A 19,353-nucleotide genomic window follows, 5' to 3' on the forward strand; every position below is an offset into this window, starting at 1 on the left:
GTCTCTCTTCACCGGGTTGCGAAAGTAAATGGTTGGAATAACTTGCTGTGACGTTTTTGTCGGTGTTTGTTTTGAGTTGCACAAGGTTTTCTTATACAAGTAAATTAAATTGATGCGCCTATCCGTTTTCAATGTCAAAATACGAAGTTTTTACTAAATACAATAACGTAGGTAACATTAAAAAAATACAAATTATTCTTATTATAATTCCAAATACTCTCAACGATGACTAGGTGACCTATTTGATGAGTCTGTCAGTAGAATATATAATAAGGAACGATTTAAGATGTTTATGCGTTTATAAAAATAGTTGGTATAAAATTTAACTTCATAAAGTTGTGAACAAAATGCCGTTCAATACTGATTTATACTAATTTTATTGTAAACAAAAACATCACATTCTTAGAATCAAACTTGGAATTGACGCCCATAAAGGTACTTTAACTGACTTTAACTTTTCCTATGAAAGAATAACTGTGTGGTTACGGCAGTAAAAATATAGCCACCCCATCTCTTCCCGTAGGTGTCGTAAGAGGCGACTAGCGATGACACAGTTCCACTACCACCTTGGAACTTAAAAAAAAACGACCGATGGCCGGATAACAATTTAACTGCTGGATTTGAAATACACAGGCCGGAAACGGGCAGCAGCGTCTTCGGTGCGATAAAGTCAGCCCTGCGGTCACCTACCCGCCTGCCCAGTTCGTGGTGACGATGGGCAAAACAAAAAAATCAAAACAAAACAAAAAAATCAAAAAAATCAAATCAATGATCATCAATAATCAATTATGTCAAAAATGGCGTAAATACATGTATTTACGCCATTTTTGACATGAACTTGTGGAGGCCTATGTTCAGCAGTGGACTACGATAGGCTGAAGTGATGAAAGAATAGAAAATTAGGAATGTAATACGATCCCTACATGATGGTTGGTCGTCACGAAATTTTCTTCAATTCATAATATAAGTTTATTTATGCATAAAATAAAAACTGTATGGACGATGGTGAGTGAAAAAATGGCCATTATTTCGTAACTCACAATATTTAATAGTCTTAGGAAGTTAAATTTACAACATATACTCACTGGTAGTAGAACACAGGCAATGGCGCAAGACGTTACTTGACCAACCAGAGCTGTAACTTCGAGTATTTGCACGATTTCCACACCGTGAGTACTGCGTAATAAACCTCAAAAGTACTGAGATGTCGAATTGTCTATAATTGTCTATGTACTACTATTACACGAAATCTACCACTTAAATTGTGGCATGTGGCATGTGAATGTAACAACGTTACTAAGCTTTCTTATTACCTATTTATATATCAATAAAACATATGATTAGTGTGTTTGAAGGTAATTTCTTTAGAAAAATATGCAAGTACGATTGAAAGAAAAAGTATTTTCTGGTTTAGCAGGTTGTAACATGAAGAAGGATATAGGTTTCAACAACACGTAGGTAGGATAAGAGCAGTGACCTCCAACGTCAGTCTGTCAATTAAGACGACGAGTAATAGAAGCGACGACCGACGAAGCAAAAACCTACAACAACTTGTTATAATAAGTTGCTCTTAGGTTGAGCGACTAAGCGTCATTTGGATCACCTTTGTTAGATTTATTCACAAAATCGACACAAAAAAAACGTATACCCGCATACACACTATGTACAGAAAGTAATAATTATACCTATGACACGATGACACGATGATATGATAAGGTCGTAAAAGAATAAGAAGATTATGGTGATAATATTGTCTGTGTAAGAATATTTATTATAAAATATTTTCAAACAATTTAATTTCTCATTCCTATATATGTAATTTGTGTTTCTTTTGGGTTTTAACTTAACGAGGTTCTACTGTACATATGTTCGTAGTTGACTTTGCACGCTAACTGAAATATTTATACGGGTACATATGTGTTACGTTTTATACTAGTTTCTTTTTTATTCCGATTCAGTTGTTTTGTATCATGATAACCGATTATTAGATTATTAGTTAACTTGTTGTTTTGTAAGTATGTACATAGTAAGACAATACGTAACAACACCACTAGGAAATATGTACGTATCATTAATTTTTTCTCGCAAAAATGTATAAATGTATCTATTGTAAATATATAGTTAAAAAGTTCATACTAAAATAATAGCAATATTATGTATGACTAACTATATATCATATAGACAATAAATTAAATTAAGAATTAAAATAAGAAGTGAAAATAGTGAGATCAAACAGTAAAACAAATTATTGTATAGGTTCATTAATTACTTAAAATGACCGTCAAAGGGAAAACCTCGAGTCGAGCCGAGCCCAAAGCATATGATGAAATATCAATATCTTGAAATAATAAATATTTGTGGTCACACAGAACAAATGGATGGATGAATAGCAAAATACCATATATACATGTAAGCATCAAGTACGTTTGCCTAATTATAATCAAACATACTCGTAAATTGTGAGCTTTTCTAACAACAGGCAATTTTGCTGACTTGACCCCGCAAACGTTGTTTTGGCATATATTTTATTAACCTTCTCAATCTCCCCCCCCCCCCCCCCATCTTATAACTTAGAGGAATGAAAAATAGATGTTGGCCCGATATGCACACAAAATTTCATAACATTTTATTAACCATCTTCACCCTCCCCTTATAACTTAGGGGTATGAAAAATAGATGTTGTTCGATTCTCAGATCTAACCAATATGCACACAAAATTTTATAAGAATCGGTCATCGGTTTCGGAGGAGTTTAACTACAAACACCGCGACACGAGAATTTTATATATTAGATAATAAAACTAGCTGATCTAGCGAACTTCGTACCGCCTTATAATAATAAGTATATATTTCGTGAATTTTATAGTAATATACCTATAACGAAATAAAATATAGCCTATGTTTTAAGTTGAACAAAGTTACATATCTGTGTAAAATTTTCAATAAAATTGGTCCAGTAGTTTCGGATATGAGCCCGGACAAACATCGTGATACGAGATTTTTATATGCATAGATTACAATGAATCACCCAAATGTATGTACGTATAACTTCTGAACGACTGCACGATATTGAATTATTTTATTATAAATAAATTATGGTATAAAAAACACTTCTACAAAAAATGAAACTCGCATAAATAATAGTCAATAAAATACTCCTTAGCAAAGATTACTCAAAAAGTACTCATTCGATACCGATGAAATTTAAATGAAACTGCGTCAAGCTTTCCTGTTGTGCCCAACTGAGGTAAGGCACAGCAGGAAATTTCCTGCTAAAAATATGGAACAGTTCGACTGGGATCGACCTCGACCTTACAGATGATCACAGCTAAATAATACTGTTTTTAAACAGTGTTGTGTTCCTGGTGGTAAATAAGGTGACCAGAGCTCCTCTTTTGCAGTTACAAAAAATTGTTTTCAGTAGTTTTTCCGGCGCAAGTGGAAGTAAAGTTTGAACTAGTTCTAATGTATTGTGACCAACTTCCAACCCCAGTCTGTAGGGTCTAGCTGATAACCAAGCCAAACTTGAACTTGACAATATACCCGAAAAAGATGACTGTGCATATTATGATGATTACCACTTTTACAAATTTTTGAATCGTTATTAATTGCAGAAGCGGTGGCTCGTAGGAAAAAAGTATTGAGACATTTTTAGACATAATTTTATGATCTACAATTTTTGTTTGAAGTATTTTTATGATAAAACTTACCGTTTTGTTGAAAATCGCGAAAAACTCATTTTTTTTACCTTTGACCTTGAATAAAAAAAATTCCATACAGGTGAGATGGGAAACTTTCAAATTTTATTTATAATTATATTTTGAACGATTTCACAAATATTCAGCTTGTTGTAAATTTATGTAGCTTCGAATGTCTAAATTGACCGGGCTCTAAAAGACTATGAAATTAAATGGGTATACCGAAATTCACTTGCAGTAATTATTTTCATCTTTATAATCGTATTCATTTTTCTAATTTTTTTATTATGAAGTAAGATTGCATTAAAAATCTAAATAAATGTCATATATGTTGGTAATTTTATGTAATAAGCATTAAAATAGTCTTAGTATTCTTTAAATTGAGGATTTATTTAATATAAGAAGCTATATTTATGCGCAAGCAATCGAAACATTTACGTTCAATCATTGGAGCTTTACCGAAACCGCTGCCTCGCTGTAAGTAAGGTAAGCTCAGAAAGAAAGGGGGATGGAGGTTACGCCGGCTTTTAGCAAAATACACCCTACGTAAGATACTGATAGGTTTTATGAGCAGGAGGTATAACGAACTCAAAGATACTATCTCACCTCAACTAGTAACTGCTGGACATAGACCTCTTTCTCTATATAAGAGAAAGATCGGACGAATATTTTCCCTACTATGAGTGACGATTGCTATCTTGTATATATATATATATATATATATATATATATATATATTAGAACAACCGAGACTGACAGCTTAACATACTCTCCTAAGCACCTATCATGAGTTTTATTTTCAATAAGGCTGTTATATATCAGATAGCTTTATCAGCAACTAGTAAAGTAGACCTTAGCTTATGCTATTTTTATTTTTTAAGCACATGTTAACTTTTTTTAGATTATATAGATATATCTCAATTTTGACACACATATTTGTTGAGTATAGTTTAGAACACTAATAACTAATTCGGACATATTTCTGAAACGATTTTAACTATAATCTGTCATTAATAAATAAATTATTTAAATAGTGTCTCATTAGGGCTAATAAACGTGACGATAAGACTTTTTAATATTTATATCTAAAAGTGTTACTTAATCTCCAGATTAACAACAATAAGTAATGCAGCTTATCCGCCATATAAATCTTATCGGCACGTAATTACCTAAAGGGAAACACAGTTTTATCTTTACCACTAATCTAATACTTTATTGTACTGATTAAAAATCTCAACCCAACTAATATAAAACTTGTACTACATAAATGACCTAATAATGAATATCGGGAAATACAAAATTGAGATACAGAACATGACTGAGACGCATTGATAAAGGAACTTGTATTGTGGTAGACGAAAATATAGTCAAGTAAATACGCGTTATCAAAGATTACTCAAAAAGTTATTATCAGATCTCGATGAATTTTAAATGTGACCACAAGATAAACATCAGCTTTCGATTAATTAAAAATCATCAAAATTTGGTACACCCAGTAAAAATTTATGCGGTATAATACAACGTAGGTCGACGAAAAAATTGACAAGTATAAACGCATTATTAGATATAACTCGAAAAGTTGTTGTTAGATCTCAAATAAATTTAAGTGGGACCAAATGACACACACCACCTTTTCAAAAGTTCTGAAGTAACATACATAAAAAATACAGTCGAATTAAGAACCTCCTCCTTTTTTGGAAGTCGGCTAAAAACTAACCGAATAACAAATATAATTAAACCTAATAACCCAAGAGCCCGTGTGGGCCAGACGTTCGTTATTTATAAAAGCTGAAAGTTTCTCAGCGCATGCTCCCAACACAGTTTGAAGCAATGGTCAAATATGAAGTTCAACTCATAGTTACTTTGGTAGATAACAGATATCAAAAGCGTATAAAATTACTTCGCACTCGCAGCCACGGCCAACCTAAATGTTTGTCTAGGTCGGGATTGGAGCTATGGAAATTGTCGAATTGATTATATATATATACGATAACTTCGTCGTTTATAAACCAATTTTGCCGCTTATTTTTTTGTTAGAAAGAAGATATCTCAAGGGTGGTACCATGATAAGGAAACCAGGGTCTGATGATGGCATCCTAGAGAAATGGAGGGGAATCTTCGAAAATCGTAGTGGCGACTAGTGCGTTTGTTGATTTTTTTTTCGTCTACTTACGTTGTATTACTTGTCGATGTGATTAAAGTCGGTTTTTTTCGTTTGCTATCAAACACAATTATGATTAACTCTACTTTCAATAAGCACACAACTTGAGTAATGAGTAATATAATATAAATAATGAAGTAAATTTTGTAAAATGTATACTACACATTATTTAGCATTGCAACTTCATTATCAAAACATCCAATTAAAAAACAATTTAGGTATATATATTTATTGATAAAACGCAGTTATAAGACGATAACTTATCAAACTATTTGTAGAATGACCTTTAATTTACACACACAATCAGTAATACAGAATCATTATAGATTTTACTACCGTCTTAGCGTATTGCAGAAGATAGATGTTTAAATAAAGTTAGAAATACTTGTTGTCACGATGAAAAGAATACTTAATTTATCGTTGTCATGTTTTAACTTTGGGCTGAAAGTAATCACTCGTATTATTTTAACTGTTCTAAGTTCAAGTGTTTACCATAGTTTTGTATTGGTTAAAATTTTATTAAATAATTTGAATGTGCGGTGCCCAAAATGTTTTTCGAATTGTGTACATCGCATTCAGAAATATGTGGCGAGGATAACTTTTTTTATTTTACAGAGAAGTACAGCTAAGGTAATGCTAGCAATAATATATTGATTTTGTATTAAAAAAAAAATGTTTTTTACAATAAACTAAAATATCACACTAATGACAAATAACGAGACGATAAAATAATAAAGCCAGAGAACGACACGCACAAACAACACCAATGGTTCCATTTAAGCCCCAAAACACAGTAGTCAACGACGAACGATGAATATCAAACACTGCCGTCTACCGCGGAATCGGATGCTAACGATGCTGATACGTCTGCGAGAAGATCTAAACTTCGACGAGTCATACGCCCACCACCGCGCTAACGCGCTCCCACAGGAATTCCCGCTGCCGATGGTGCTATGCGTCGCATGAGATGTGTTCAAAAAATGAATGAGAGTGTTATGCGAGCGTACTATGAGGCAAGGGGTGTGGAATTAATCACAGTGCGTATCCTTCAACGATGTTGTCTCTGCTTCAGGCACTTGAATCCACTGCCAATGGAATCGCACAACGGCTGCGCGTAAATTTACCACAACTTAATACTTGACTACAACTTAGAAAGGATGTAAGTCTAGTAGTCGCAGTAAATTGCAGTATAGGAACTTCCTCTCATATACATAACCATATGCAAACAGATACGTCGAAACCAGAAAAATCTGACTGCTGCTGTGGTTGACTACAAGAAAGTGTATGATTTAGTACTTCATACATAGCTTATGAAAGTTATAAAGCTGTACACAATTGATGAACTTCATGTTCTTTCCTGAGTACGTATATAAGACAGTGGAACACATTTTTACGTAATTCGGGTGCGGTCGATGTTCCAGGATCGACCGAACTGATAAGGATTACGCGGAATATTTTTCAAGGTGACGGTTTTGCCCTGGACCCTTTAAGCATTTTATCAGACAATTAAGGGTTACACCTTCGTAAAGAGAGCAAAGCAATATCCCACCTACTTTACATTAATAATTTAAATCTTGTTGCATCCAAAGAACCAGATTTATACAAGTTGTTAATAATAACACAAACTTAACACTTGTATAAACATGAAGTTTGGTATGGATAAATGTGCTGTCATCCATGTAGAAAGAGGTATTATTTCATCTGAAAATGTACAACTTATTAACTCTTTATCTTTCACATCTCTCAACAAAGGTGAAACCTACAAATATCTCGGAATGTCAGAGTCATTGGGCATTGATGACAGAGCCATGAAACAACTGATCAAGGCAAGATCCTTTGGTAATACGTTTTGTGCCTTTAACGGTTGGGTTATGCCCCCTTGATTGTCTTTACCTTCGGCATTTTAGGGTGAATTCAAAAAAAATTAATTCCCTTAATTGCCAAGTCCGTAAACTATTAAACAACATAGAGAATAGATCACCCTTGATCTTCTCTGATGAGATTAAACATCCCACGAAAATTTTGAGATCGTGGCTTTTTAAATGTTAAAAATCTCCACTATGCGAGGTATATAATCTCAGAGAGTATTTTTAAATATCAAGAGCCATTTGCACAAGGATATTGCTGCAGTTGATAAGGGTTTCACTCCTCTGTCCTTAGGAAAAGAGAAATGACGTAAACCTCTAGTAATAACTACCGTTTACCGCGTGGCCGTTTGGAATAGCAAAGAACTGCATAGTCGATTCTACAATGTTGACTGACAGACCAAGATGTAGACCAACTTAGTTCTATATCCTGATTACAACATGGAACTTCTTTGGAGAAACCGAAGGTTTTGTCTGTACAAATATGAACGAAGTTATTAAGACGAATAACTACTGGAAACATATCGTGAAAAATGGAACTCCAGACAAATACCGAGCTTGTCATAAACCTGTTGTTTCCGTTAGTATATATATCTTGCTAAAGGTGAGTACTTGCACAGACCAGTAAAAAGGATTATCTACCAGCAACTTGCTACCGATACGGCCTCGTTGAAAATTATATATCGCCTTATTATATGTACAACCCAGCGATTTCTTCAAAATGGGCGTTTATTGCTCTACTGGAATCGGTCTATTGTCACTGTCAAGTTTATTGTAGCCAACAAACCTGATATAGTGATAGTACACCGACCGGCGCGCCGAGCCATTATTGTTAACATTACAGTTCCACATGATGATAATCTCGCATAGACGGAAAAAGAAAGATAATAGTAAATATATACCTTGCCTACGAGATTACCGACATGTGTAATGTAGACTTAACAATATTTGACCCTATTGTTGTGTCGGTCTATGGTCTATTATCGAAGGGTTTCGACAAAAACCGTAAGAAACTCTCGCTTGACTGTTGGATCAAGAGTCGGATTCAAAAAGCGGTGTTGCTTGAAATGGCCGTATTGTGAGGAGGATCCTCAGCCTGAAACCTTAACTACCGGCGGCCTGGGTCTCAACTTGCCACCAGAGGACTACTGTTTTTATATTTTTAAATAGTATTTTTTTATAAATATGTTTAAAAATGTAATAATAGGGAAATATATTGCATAAAACATAATGAATAATACCCCGTTACAGAGATCATAACTCCTTAGTTTCAGTGAAAAACTTTACTGGTTATATTTAATGCCTTTATCAAATATTTTAATTTTCACACTGCGTTTGTGCAACAGTCACAGCACTGCCTTATGGGTTAAGGCTGTTGCACTGGTGGTCACGGGTTCGATCTCCGCAGATGGCATATACTTGCATAAGCGATGGATAGATGTTTGCCGTGGTCTGGGTGTTTGTTCTCGTGTAATTTGTGTGTTTCCAGACCAGATGAAACTTTTATTTATTTATTATTAATTTCTTCAAGTATGTTGTTATATAATTACAGATGTTAGCCTATCATTCAGTTATAGCATTATAATTTTTTACACTACTTTTTATAAGAAAACTTTTTTCCTTCACTTTACAATCTGTAGAATTTCACTGCAATACTGTATACACACAGCATATGCCAATCGATTGCTTCCTTTTTTATAGTTAAAATAAATTTTAGTGCATGCTATATTTCTTGTGACTAGAGTTTAACAATCTTTAAATTATTTAATTAATACATTTTTAGGTAGGTACGTTTAAAACTCATTGTCCCTGGTTTTAATTCACTTTTAAAATAAATTATTTCGAAAGAAGTGTACTTTAGTTATAATTATTTGTATGTGACTATTTCTGACCGGGAACGTTTTGCAATAATATTACATATAAAATAATTATAAAAACGTGAAGGATAATGTAGTAAAGATGTATCAGCAACGGTTTCATGAGTAAGAACGTCAGAATGATATGATCATTTATTACACATACCTATATGCCTACATACAATAAATTTATATATATCATCTATACTAATATTATAAAGCTGAAGAGATTGTTTGTTTGTTGCTTGAATGCGCTAATCTCACGAAGTACTGGTCCGATCTAAAAAATTCTTTCATTGTTAGATAGCCTATTTATCGAGAAAAGTAGAGGCTATATAATATTTTAGTACTTCTTTTAAAAACTTTTCTTAAATTAACGAGGGTAAAACGCGGGGCACATCTAATTATGCCATAAAACCATAGGTCACAACGTAAAAGCTAATATAAATATATCAAATCCCCGCTTTTAATTCTGGTAATTTTAAAGTAATATTCACATTTTTCTGAATCCACTTTTCCGTAAAGAAACTTTCAGATTTAGTCAACATTTTCCTATTTTCATTTCAGATAGTCATGCTGAATTGCTTTATGAGATGGCTTCTACGTTTTTTGGTGTCCTTGTTAGCTATCGTTGTACACCCACTAACGTACTTGATAAATATCAAAAGGAATAAAAAATGTCCGCCGCCATCAAATCCTCTACTCTTCAAGTCTGCTACTACACTGGCGATGATGATCAGAAACAAACAGGTATTTTAGTGTTTTCATTACTAGAGACAACTTTAAAGTAGTTGATATTTAAAGTAAGTAAATGTGTTTAAGATATCGACACACAAGACAGGCAACTTAATGTCTGCAGTTTAAGTAATGGCTGGCTGATATAGATAAATACTTTTTCCTACACACACACACACACACATATATATATATATATACACATATATAGACAATGCATAAATACGTTAATACATTTTATAGAGGCGAGAATCGAAGCCCATAACCCCTGGAACAAAAAACAGAGTCACCGCCAACTGGGCCACATGCCTAACCAAGTCATTGTTATAAACGTGATTATAAAATAAACGCTTAAATTGTAGTTCTATCATAGACAATCAAGCGTATGTTTCGATTTTATCGAAATTTCTGATTTAGTAGAAAATACCAATACCAATATAATTCTTAAAGTGAGCGGCAACACTAATAGTTATTTCACTATAATTTACCGTACATTCCGTTACACAACTGATTAAAAAAGAAAACTAGTAGCCACTCGTGATTTTAATTCAAGTTCTAACAAAATGTTAATTTTTAGTCCTCCGTATAGGCTCAGTGTAGTTTTTGAATTAATCGCAAACAGACAGACAAGTCTGTCTGTACGTCTATCAGCCAGTCGGCTGCCAAGATCGGTGATTTTTTTTTACAATACGCTTACAATTAATTTTTGGCACAACGTTAAACTGTGGTGATCAAAATTTTGACATTACAGGTAACATCCGAAGAAGTAGTGACTGCGTATATAGAACGATGTAAAGAAGTAAATCCGTTCCTAAATGCTATCGTCGAACCGCGATATGACATGGCTATAAAGGAAGCTAGGTGTATAGACAAAATGATTGCATCGAATGAACGTTCCAAAGAGAATTTGGCTAAAGAATATCCTTTACTTGGTATCCCTCTAACTGTTAAAGAAAGTATAGCTGTTGAAGGTAATAATTCAGAATTTTTCCTCAAATTCAAACTGTAGATTACTTCCCAACAATCCCAAGATCTTCTCCTTGACAAAAATATTAGTGTCGTAAACGCAACATTTCTAATTGTTTTATAAAACAACGTTTAAATAATAGTTAATACACTTCAGCCTGTAATATCCTACTAATGGGCATAGGCCTCTTTCCCCATGTAGGAGAAGGATCAGAGCTTAATCCACCACGCTGCTACCGTGCGGGTTGGCGGATATATTCCCTACTATGAGTAACGATCGCTATCAGGTGTACATGATAACAACCGGGACCGACGGCTTAACGTGCTCTCCGAGGCACGGTGGGGAGACCCACAAGGACTGCACAAACACCCAGACCACGGCAAACACCTGTATGGCCAATACAAATGTTTGTCATGTACGGGGATCGAACCCGCAACCGCCAGCGCAACAGGTACAATCCATGACTGTAACCGTTGCGCCAACGCGGCGTCGAATAGTTAATAGAATAATATATATTTTTTATATATTTTTTAGGTATGAGTAACGATAGTGGTACAGTATTTCCGTATAGGAATCCAGCTAAAAAAGATGCTGATATAGTCCGTCGCGCCAGAGCCGCTGGTGCTATACCGATAGCTGTAACAAACACGCCACAATTGTGTATGAATTGGGAAACGTACAATAATGTCACCGGTTTGACTATGAATCCTTATGACCAGAAACGTACAACAGGGGGATCGTCTGGTGGAGAAGTAAGCTTGCAAAATATACATATGTATATACTAATTTTCAGAGGATGCAGCTAGTTTATGCTTATGTGTTACTCCTTTCAATGTTATTTCATTTTGTCTCATTTTCTTGTGTTTTTTTATTCATATTTTCAGGCAGCATTAATTGCTTCAGCAGCTTCAATTATAGGTGTGGGTTCAGATATTGCGGGATCACTAAGATTACCACCGATGTTCAATGGCATATTTGGTCACAAGCCTACGCCTAGACTTCTGTCAATCGAAGGTAATGATTATATAAATATTTATTAATATTAAATATATTAAGATTGATTTATTTGCTGTGTATAGCCCATACACACAAATATTGTGTGTTTTGTATTGTGTGTAAGCCAAACTACCTTATAATTTTGAAAACACTGCCTGTATGTCTTTGTTACGTTTGTCACATAAACCTCTAAAAATTTTCTATAAGTTTTGAGACAGACATGTCGGTGATACATGAGACTGTATTATTGGAACGAAGTTTCTTACGGCAGGCTTGACATTTGGTTGGGCGACCGAACAGAAAAAAATGTGATACTAAAACCGTAAGAAAAATTTATAACGCAAGTGACGTAATATCAGTCACACGACTCTATAATATGACGTTTGTAAAACTAAAATATTACTAGTAAACTTTTTTAAAATTATTTATGTAATTTTATACTGTCGACAAAAATAAAGACATATGTTTTTTTATTTCACTTAATAGTTTGAATTATTATTATTATTATTGTTTTGTTTGATTTATTTTATTTTACGGTATTTGTTATTTTCTAAAATACTAAATTTCCAAAATACTTATATGTACTTAATTAAAAACTAATCAACTAAATTTAAAAAAAAATCAAGAACTAGAAAATATATATAAAATTCAACATTTTTTTTCAAGTTGTGTTGCTTCCATACTATCCAAAGGAACTTCGTTTCTACCAGGTGTCCCATGACACCACATAATTTTTTATTGTATATATTTGTATGGGAAATTCATCATTACTCAAATTAGGGTCATGATAATTGAACTTTTAACTTAGCTAAGAGTTTAAATAAAGTAAATTACCTTTTTCCAAAATTATCACTTGAATACAGGTATAATCGTAATTTGAGGTAGTCCGCCAGTATATTTATTCGATTTAAGAATGTAAACAAAATTGAATATCTTTTAAGAGCCATTTCACAATTTTACGCTCTGCAAGTTTAGGTAAATTTGGTCGCATCGCGCGAGATAAACATAATAAATTTAAGAGGCTCCCCTCAATGACCTGGAGCATTTAGACTTTGCCACACCCCACCCACCCGCACTTCACCTGATCAGTATTACGTAAAGGTTATTAAACTCGGCCATCTACCGGCTCTAGCTTGTACTACTAGGACATGCAATTGATCCGTTTCCTAGACCAAGAGCTTGCGTACAAGTTGTGATCATCCATAATTATTATTTAATTTTCTTCTTGTCGTGTCGATCATTTAGGCTATAAAATTATATTAATTACTAGTTGTTACTTGTTGTTCAGTTCGCAGTTATAAAATAAATAAATTTCTAAAATAAAAGTAGCCTAAGTTACTCCTTACTATATCAGCTATCTGCCAGTGAAAGTCCCGTCAGAATCGGTCTAGCCGTTTCAGTGATTAGGCGGAACAAACAGACATACAGACAGACAAAAATTGTCAAAATGCCATATGAATTTAGTAAAAAGCGGTTATTTTAATATTAAAAACAGCCGCTCCAATTTTATTTGTATAGATATACTAATTTTATATTTTATTCTATTATCGGCTCGGTGAAGATCGACTTTAGGTTCGGGTCTTAGACCACAAACTAAGCAGCTTTACATTTACACAGCTCAAAATGAATAATTTAAATTATTTTTTTATTTTAAGTAAATACAATTGCAAAATTCAAAAGTAAGTCTGTCTGTCTGTTACATTTTCATGCCTATCTTGGATTAAAAAAAGTAAATAGATTTGCGCGTAAGCAAGAGCAGCGTGCGATGGCGAGCGACACAAATTCACCGTACAAAGGCCTCTGGCCGTCTGCCGCGACGCGAGCCGCCCGTCGCCCGGCAAATAACCAGAAATTATATTTTTACGATTTTCTAATAAAATACAACACTTAATAAAAAACCCTTCTGTAGAATTATTAAGTACAGGATTCTTAATTAATAAAAAAAAATATTCACTATTGTAAGTAGTAAAATTAGAAATCCTATACGATTTTTATACGCGAAAGGAGGTCCAGGTAAACAATTATTTCTCTTTATTTAGAGAGTTTTATAAAATTATCTTACAGTCACATTAATAAACTGAATCTGAGTTACAACATATATTTATTTTATATTTTTAACGTAACTTTAACGTATACTTTATAGCACATGAAAACGGCCGAATTTGTCTGGGATCCCCTTAAATTTTATGAAACAATTTTTTTTAATTGATTTAGTTTTTTCAGTTTACGAATGAATCTAATATTTACGATATGAATAAAATAGCATTTTATGACATCGACACCGACAAACATATTAATTAACAAATAAGAAGACAAACAGATTGAAATGCCTATTTGTATTGATAATGAAAGAAAAGAAAATTAAATTATACATTTGTTTACAGAAATTATCATTATATTATTTTACAGTCATTTTCGTAATATCTTTATTTTATTTATATTTTATTATGAAAGTATCAAATGCGGTTTATCCGCTATAACAACAGGCGCTTGGCGCGTGTGAGCGAAAGAGACGGCTGCGCAGAATTTGGCGTAAACCCTACCTCTAAGAGCACTAGCGCTCGACTGATTTACTGGGCTTGATGCGTGGTAATATATACTATCTTTATAAAATGTATTAAAAATGATTACATCTTTTAATTATTTTTTTTTGTATTCCTTAATGATGTAAGTTTACTTTGATGAAGATAGTTCGTTAAAGTTTCTTAGTTTTCTAGGAAAAATATTACTTTTAAAATTATACTTATTTGGAAAATATTCGTAACTTTAATTTTTTTTTATCGATTAATAGAGATACAAATGGAATAAAACTCTGTTCTATTATTCAACAAAATTATATTCCACATATTACGTATTTTTTTTAAATGGTTTCAACGTAGAGGTTATTGAAAAGTACGACTTCAAAGTATACATTGCGACCGTTTACCCAGGGAGGAGACTGATGAAAAGGTTAAAAATTTTATACACATAATATAAATCAAAATTCTGATCTGACTATCGACTACAACAAAGGTTGGTCTATTATATTTCAAGAATATAAATTACATTATTGCATCCAATACTGAGATTAACGACGTCAAAATATTACAATTTCGCGGATTGTTACCGATTTTTGTGAAATGGCTCTTCAAATTAACAAACGTAAAACATAATTACGTCAATCATTTTTAAGCTTCAAATCAATAATATTGATTAACAGGTCATGTACCAGACTGCCTAGATCCAGAGTTTGATGAATACTTCGCATTGGGACCTATTGCACGTTACGCTGAAGACTTACCCCTGCTTTTAAAAGTTTTAAGACAACCCACTGGGCCACATGTACCTTTAGATAAACCGGTAAGAATTGAAGTAACTCAAAGATTCAAACTAAAAAAAATAATTATTAAAAAAAATAACCGACTTAAATTAGATCGACAAGTAATACAACGTAAGAAGACGAAAATTACTCAAAATTTAGTCATGAGACCTCGATCAAATGTATATGGGACGAAAAGACAAGCATCAGCTTTCGATTAAAGCAAAAAGCATCAAAATCGATGTACCCAGTGAAAAGTAAAGGTTATAGGTAATCAGGTTAATACGAATTATTAGATATAGCTCGAAAAGTACTTATCAGATCTCAATTAATTTAAATAGGACTAAATAACACGCCCAACCTTTCTATTAAAAAAATCATTGAAATCGATCCACACAGTCTAAAATTCTGAGGTAACATACATAAAAAAGTAAAATCGAATTGAGAACATCCTCCTTTTTAGAAGTTGGTAAAAAATGGAATGTTGATTCATAAAGGACGTACCTTGTGTGTTTGTGTGTGTGTGTGTGTGCGTTTCCGGACCCCCGACATAGGAAAAAATAGTAGTAGGTACCTTATTTTAATTTAAGTACGGTACTATTTCATATGATTTTTTTTTTCGTCTAAAAGTTTTTTTCTTCTGTGCCTTGCATATAAATCAAAATAAATCAAATTTTTGTACAATTCTTCGAAACTATTTTCGTTGAAATGTAAATTTTGTGTCAATAACTTTTTTTATTTATTACAGGTGGATCTTACAAGTCTTAAATTTTATTATATGGAAGGAGATGGCAGCAGCGTTACAGACAAAATCGGCTCAGACGTAAAACAAGCATTAGAAAAGGCGAAGGCTTATATCAAATCTACTTATAATGTTGAAGTTCAAGAGGTTTGTAATGAAAACAATAGTTACTATTTTCGTAAATAGGGCCTGTATAGGTTTGGTTTACACACACTGAAAAAATTACGAAAATCACAAGGGGATGTATATCACGTGTATTTATTTGTCATTGAATGCGCGATTTTTAAACCAAAATAACCCGCAAGCTTGATGCCTCTCCAGATTTGTATCACGATACTTAATTTTCCAAAATTTGATCAGATTATACCTATAACTATTATAATATAATATTCTAAAAAAATTCTATAGACCTTACATAAATATACCGCTGTTTTTTTGGTATGGTTTGTTTAAAACCAAGAGGGGGAGGGTATAGGATTAAAAGGTTGTTTAAAAACATCACATATATAATAGACAACCCTTAATAGAAGTATATTTAGCTAAAATGAGTTTCTTTACAAAATAAATAGAAACTCTTACGTGAACAAAACACATAATTTATACAATTGAAACGGAGTTACAAATAGCTATGTCTCAGAATTAGAGTAAAATAAACCCATCGTTTAATAATAATAATAAGAGCTTTATTATTTATTAATTTTTTTAATTAAAAATATGCAACCTAATGCGTTGCTGTCGGGGCCCACACATAATTATTGCAAGTTACAATTTAACATTTTTTATTTGCAAACCTAACATTCTCTAAAAATTTTGATTTTCTTTAGGCATAATATTTTAAAAATCCTTTTTATATGCTTTCTAGAGCTGACTAGAGATTTAATGCAAAATTCCTTATACACCAGTTTTTTTTCGCTTCAGCCTGTAATATCCCACTGTTGGGCATAGGCCTCTTACCCCATGTAGGGGAAGGATCAGAGCTTAATCCACCACGCTGCTCCAATGCGGGTTGGCGGATGTATTTCCTACTATGAGTAACGATCGGTATCAGGTGTACATGATAACAACCGGGACCGACAGCTTAACGTGCTCTCCGAGGCACGGTGGGGAGACCCACAAGGACTGCACAAACACCCAGACCATGGCAAATACTTGTATGGCCAATACAAATGTTTGTCATGTGCGGGGATCGAACCCGCAACCGCCAGCGCAACCGGCACAATCCATAGCTGTGACAACAATGTGTCTGTGTTACAAATAATCGATAAATTAATAGGTAAAACTGCATAAATATGCAAATAATAACTATTGTTGAAATAAAAACATAAGGCTGATGCACAGTGATAATTTAAAAGCGCCGAATCACTTTCTACATTTTGTCCTTTCAAATAAATATAACTTACCTAATCATTAGCTATATGCGTAAATGCATGTTCTTCTAATTGTCATTTACTAACAAAAAAGGCCGTATTAGGAATATACAACGTAAAGTTGTAAGTCGTATTGTTTATATTTAAATCCAATCGATATTGTTTACATTTAAAAACAAACAAACAAAACGCGTCACATTCAACGGCCCCCAGTAGGAATTTCTCCTGTGTCGGAGGTTCAGAAACACACACAATACACAAGTAGAAACGCCCTGACAACGATAAACCTCTGTATGGCCAATAGGTATGTTTCAATCAACAACAACTACCGCCTTGAATGAATTTTAAATACCGATAAATGAAGAAAAGAAATGTGTTTGTGTGAATACATTAAATTTATGTTTCAGCTAAAGATAGCGAATATAGAACACATGTGGGAAATAAGTGTGAGAGTACTATTTAACATACAACACGTAAGAAATATCTACACGGACCCAGAGAAACGGGACCAACTCATCTCGGTGTGGCCGGAAGTCTTGAAGAAGATGATTGGGATCTCGGAACACAATTTGACGTGCGTTGCTTATGGACCGGCAAAGAAGTTCTTCGACGCGTTACCAAAGAGTTATTATACAAAACTATTAAAAGTTTTTGAAGGAATCAAATCAGATTTCAACGTAAGTTTAAATATTTTTAAAAATAATCCCAACTTGAATTACTTCTATTATCAGTTCACTATCGTGTGATATGGCTATTCTTTGGAACTAATACTGTATACCTGGATAAAGATATTAAAGAGGATATTTTTATTATTGCTTCGTCAAATAAACAATCCAAAATGTAAATTTAAATTAGAATGTAAATACATACTAGGAACAAAAGAAACTTCATTTGTGCTTTTGCATTAATGTTAAAAACCGTACTGGAAAACTTAAGTTCCAAACGAACTTGACCGATATCTATAATATGGTTCAATTTTTTGTTAAAAATACATGATCCAATTTCTCACATCCACTTTTCTTTCTTACTTGATTAATTACTTCTTAACTTTTTATATTTTTTTCACATTTCATTATATATGTACTAAATTTAAAGTTCGTTATTTCGATCTTTTTTTCAGGACGCTCTATCTGACAATGCAGTATTATTGTTCCCAACGTTTCCCTACCCAGCACATTTACACTACAGGATATTTTATAGATTTTTAAATTTCGGATATTTAACAATATTTAATGCTCTGGGGCTTCCTGCCACAGCGTGCCCTCTTGGTCTTACGAATAAAGGACTACCTGTAGGTTTACAAATTGTTGCTAACAAATGCAACGATCATTTAACTTTAGCTGTTGCTAAGGAATTTGAAAAAGCTTTTGGAGGATGGACGCCGCCTAATAAAGACCTCTTAAACAGCATTAAAACTGCATAACCAAAGGAATAATGTAACACAGAAAGTAAATAGATATATTTTTTATATTATTATGAAAATAAAGCTTTTATTCTTTAGGAGTTGTTACTAAGATAAAACTTAGAATAAGTGCTATGAAGAACTTACAAGGAATATTAAAGACAATGCCTGACCTGCCTGAATGTTTTTATAAGTATGAAATGGATAAGTATTTTAAAGTTAGATTGGTGTTTTGAATAAGTATATTAAATTTTTATTCTCAAAGTA

General features: G+C 33.1%; 1 protein-coding gene across 1 annotated transcript; it reads left to right on the plus strand.

Moving 5' to 3' along the window:
• Positions 1-1,374: 1,374 nt before the first annotated feature.
• LOC123655170 (fatty-acid amide hydrolase 2-B-like) lies at positions 1,375-19,353 on the plus strand. Its single transcript, XM_045591004.1, has 11 exons — positions 1,375-1,441; positions 6,238-6,392; positions 7,508-7,684; positions 10,147-10,329; positions 11,066-11,285; positions 11,816-12,033; positions 12,166-12,295; positions 15,477-15,616; positions 16,324-16,464; positions 18,092-18,361; positions 18,805-19,353. The coding sequence occupies exons 1-11, from the start codon at positions 1,375-1,377 to the stop codon at positions 19,105-19,107; spliced, it is 2,004 nt and encodes a 667-aa protein (XP_045446960.1). The 3' UTR covers positions 19,108-19,353.

The sequence above is a fragment of the Melitaea cinxia genome, chromosome 7 (assembly GCF_905220565.1).
Source record: "Melitaea cinxia chromosome 7, ilMelCinx1.1, whole genome shotgun sequence".
Classification (NCBI taxonomy): domain Eukaryota; kingdom Metazoa; phylum Arthropoda; class Insecta; order Lepidoptera; family Nymphalidae; genus Melitaea; species Melitaea cinxia.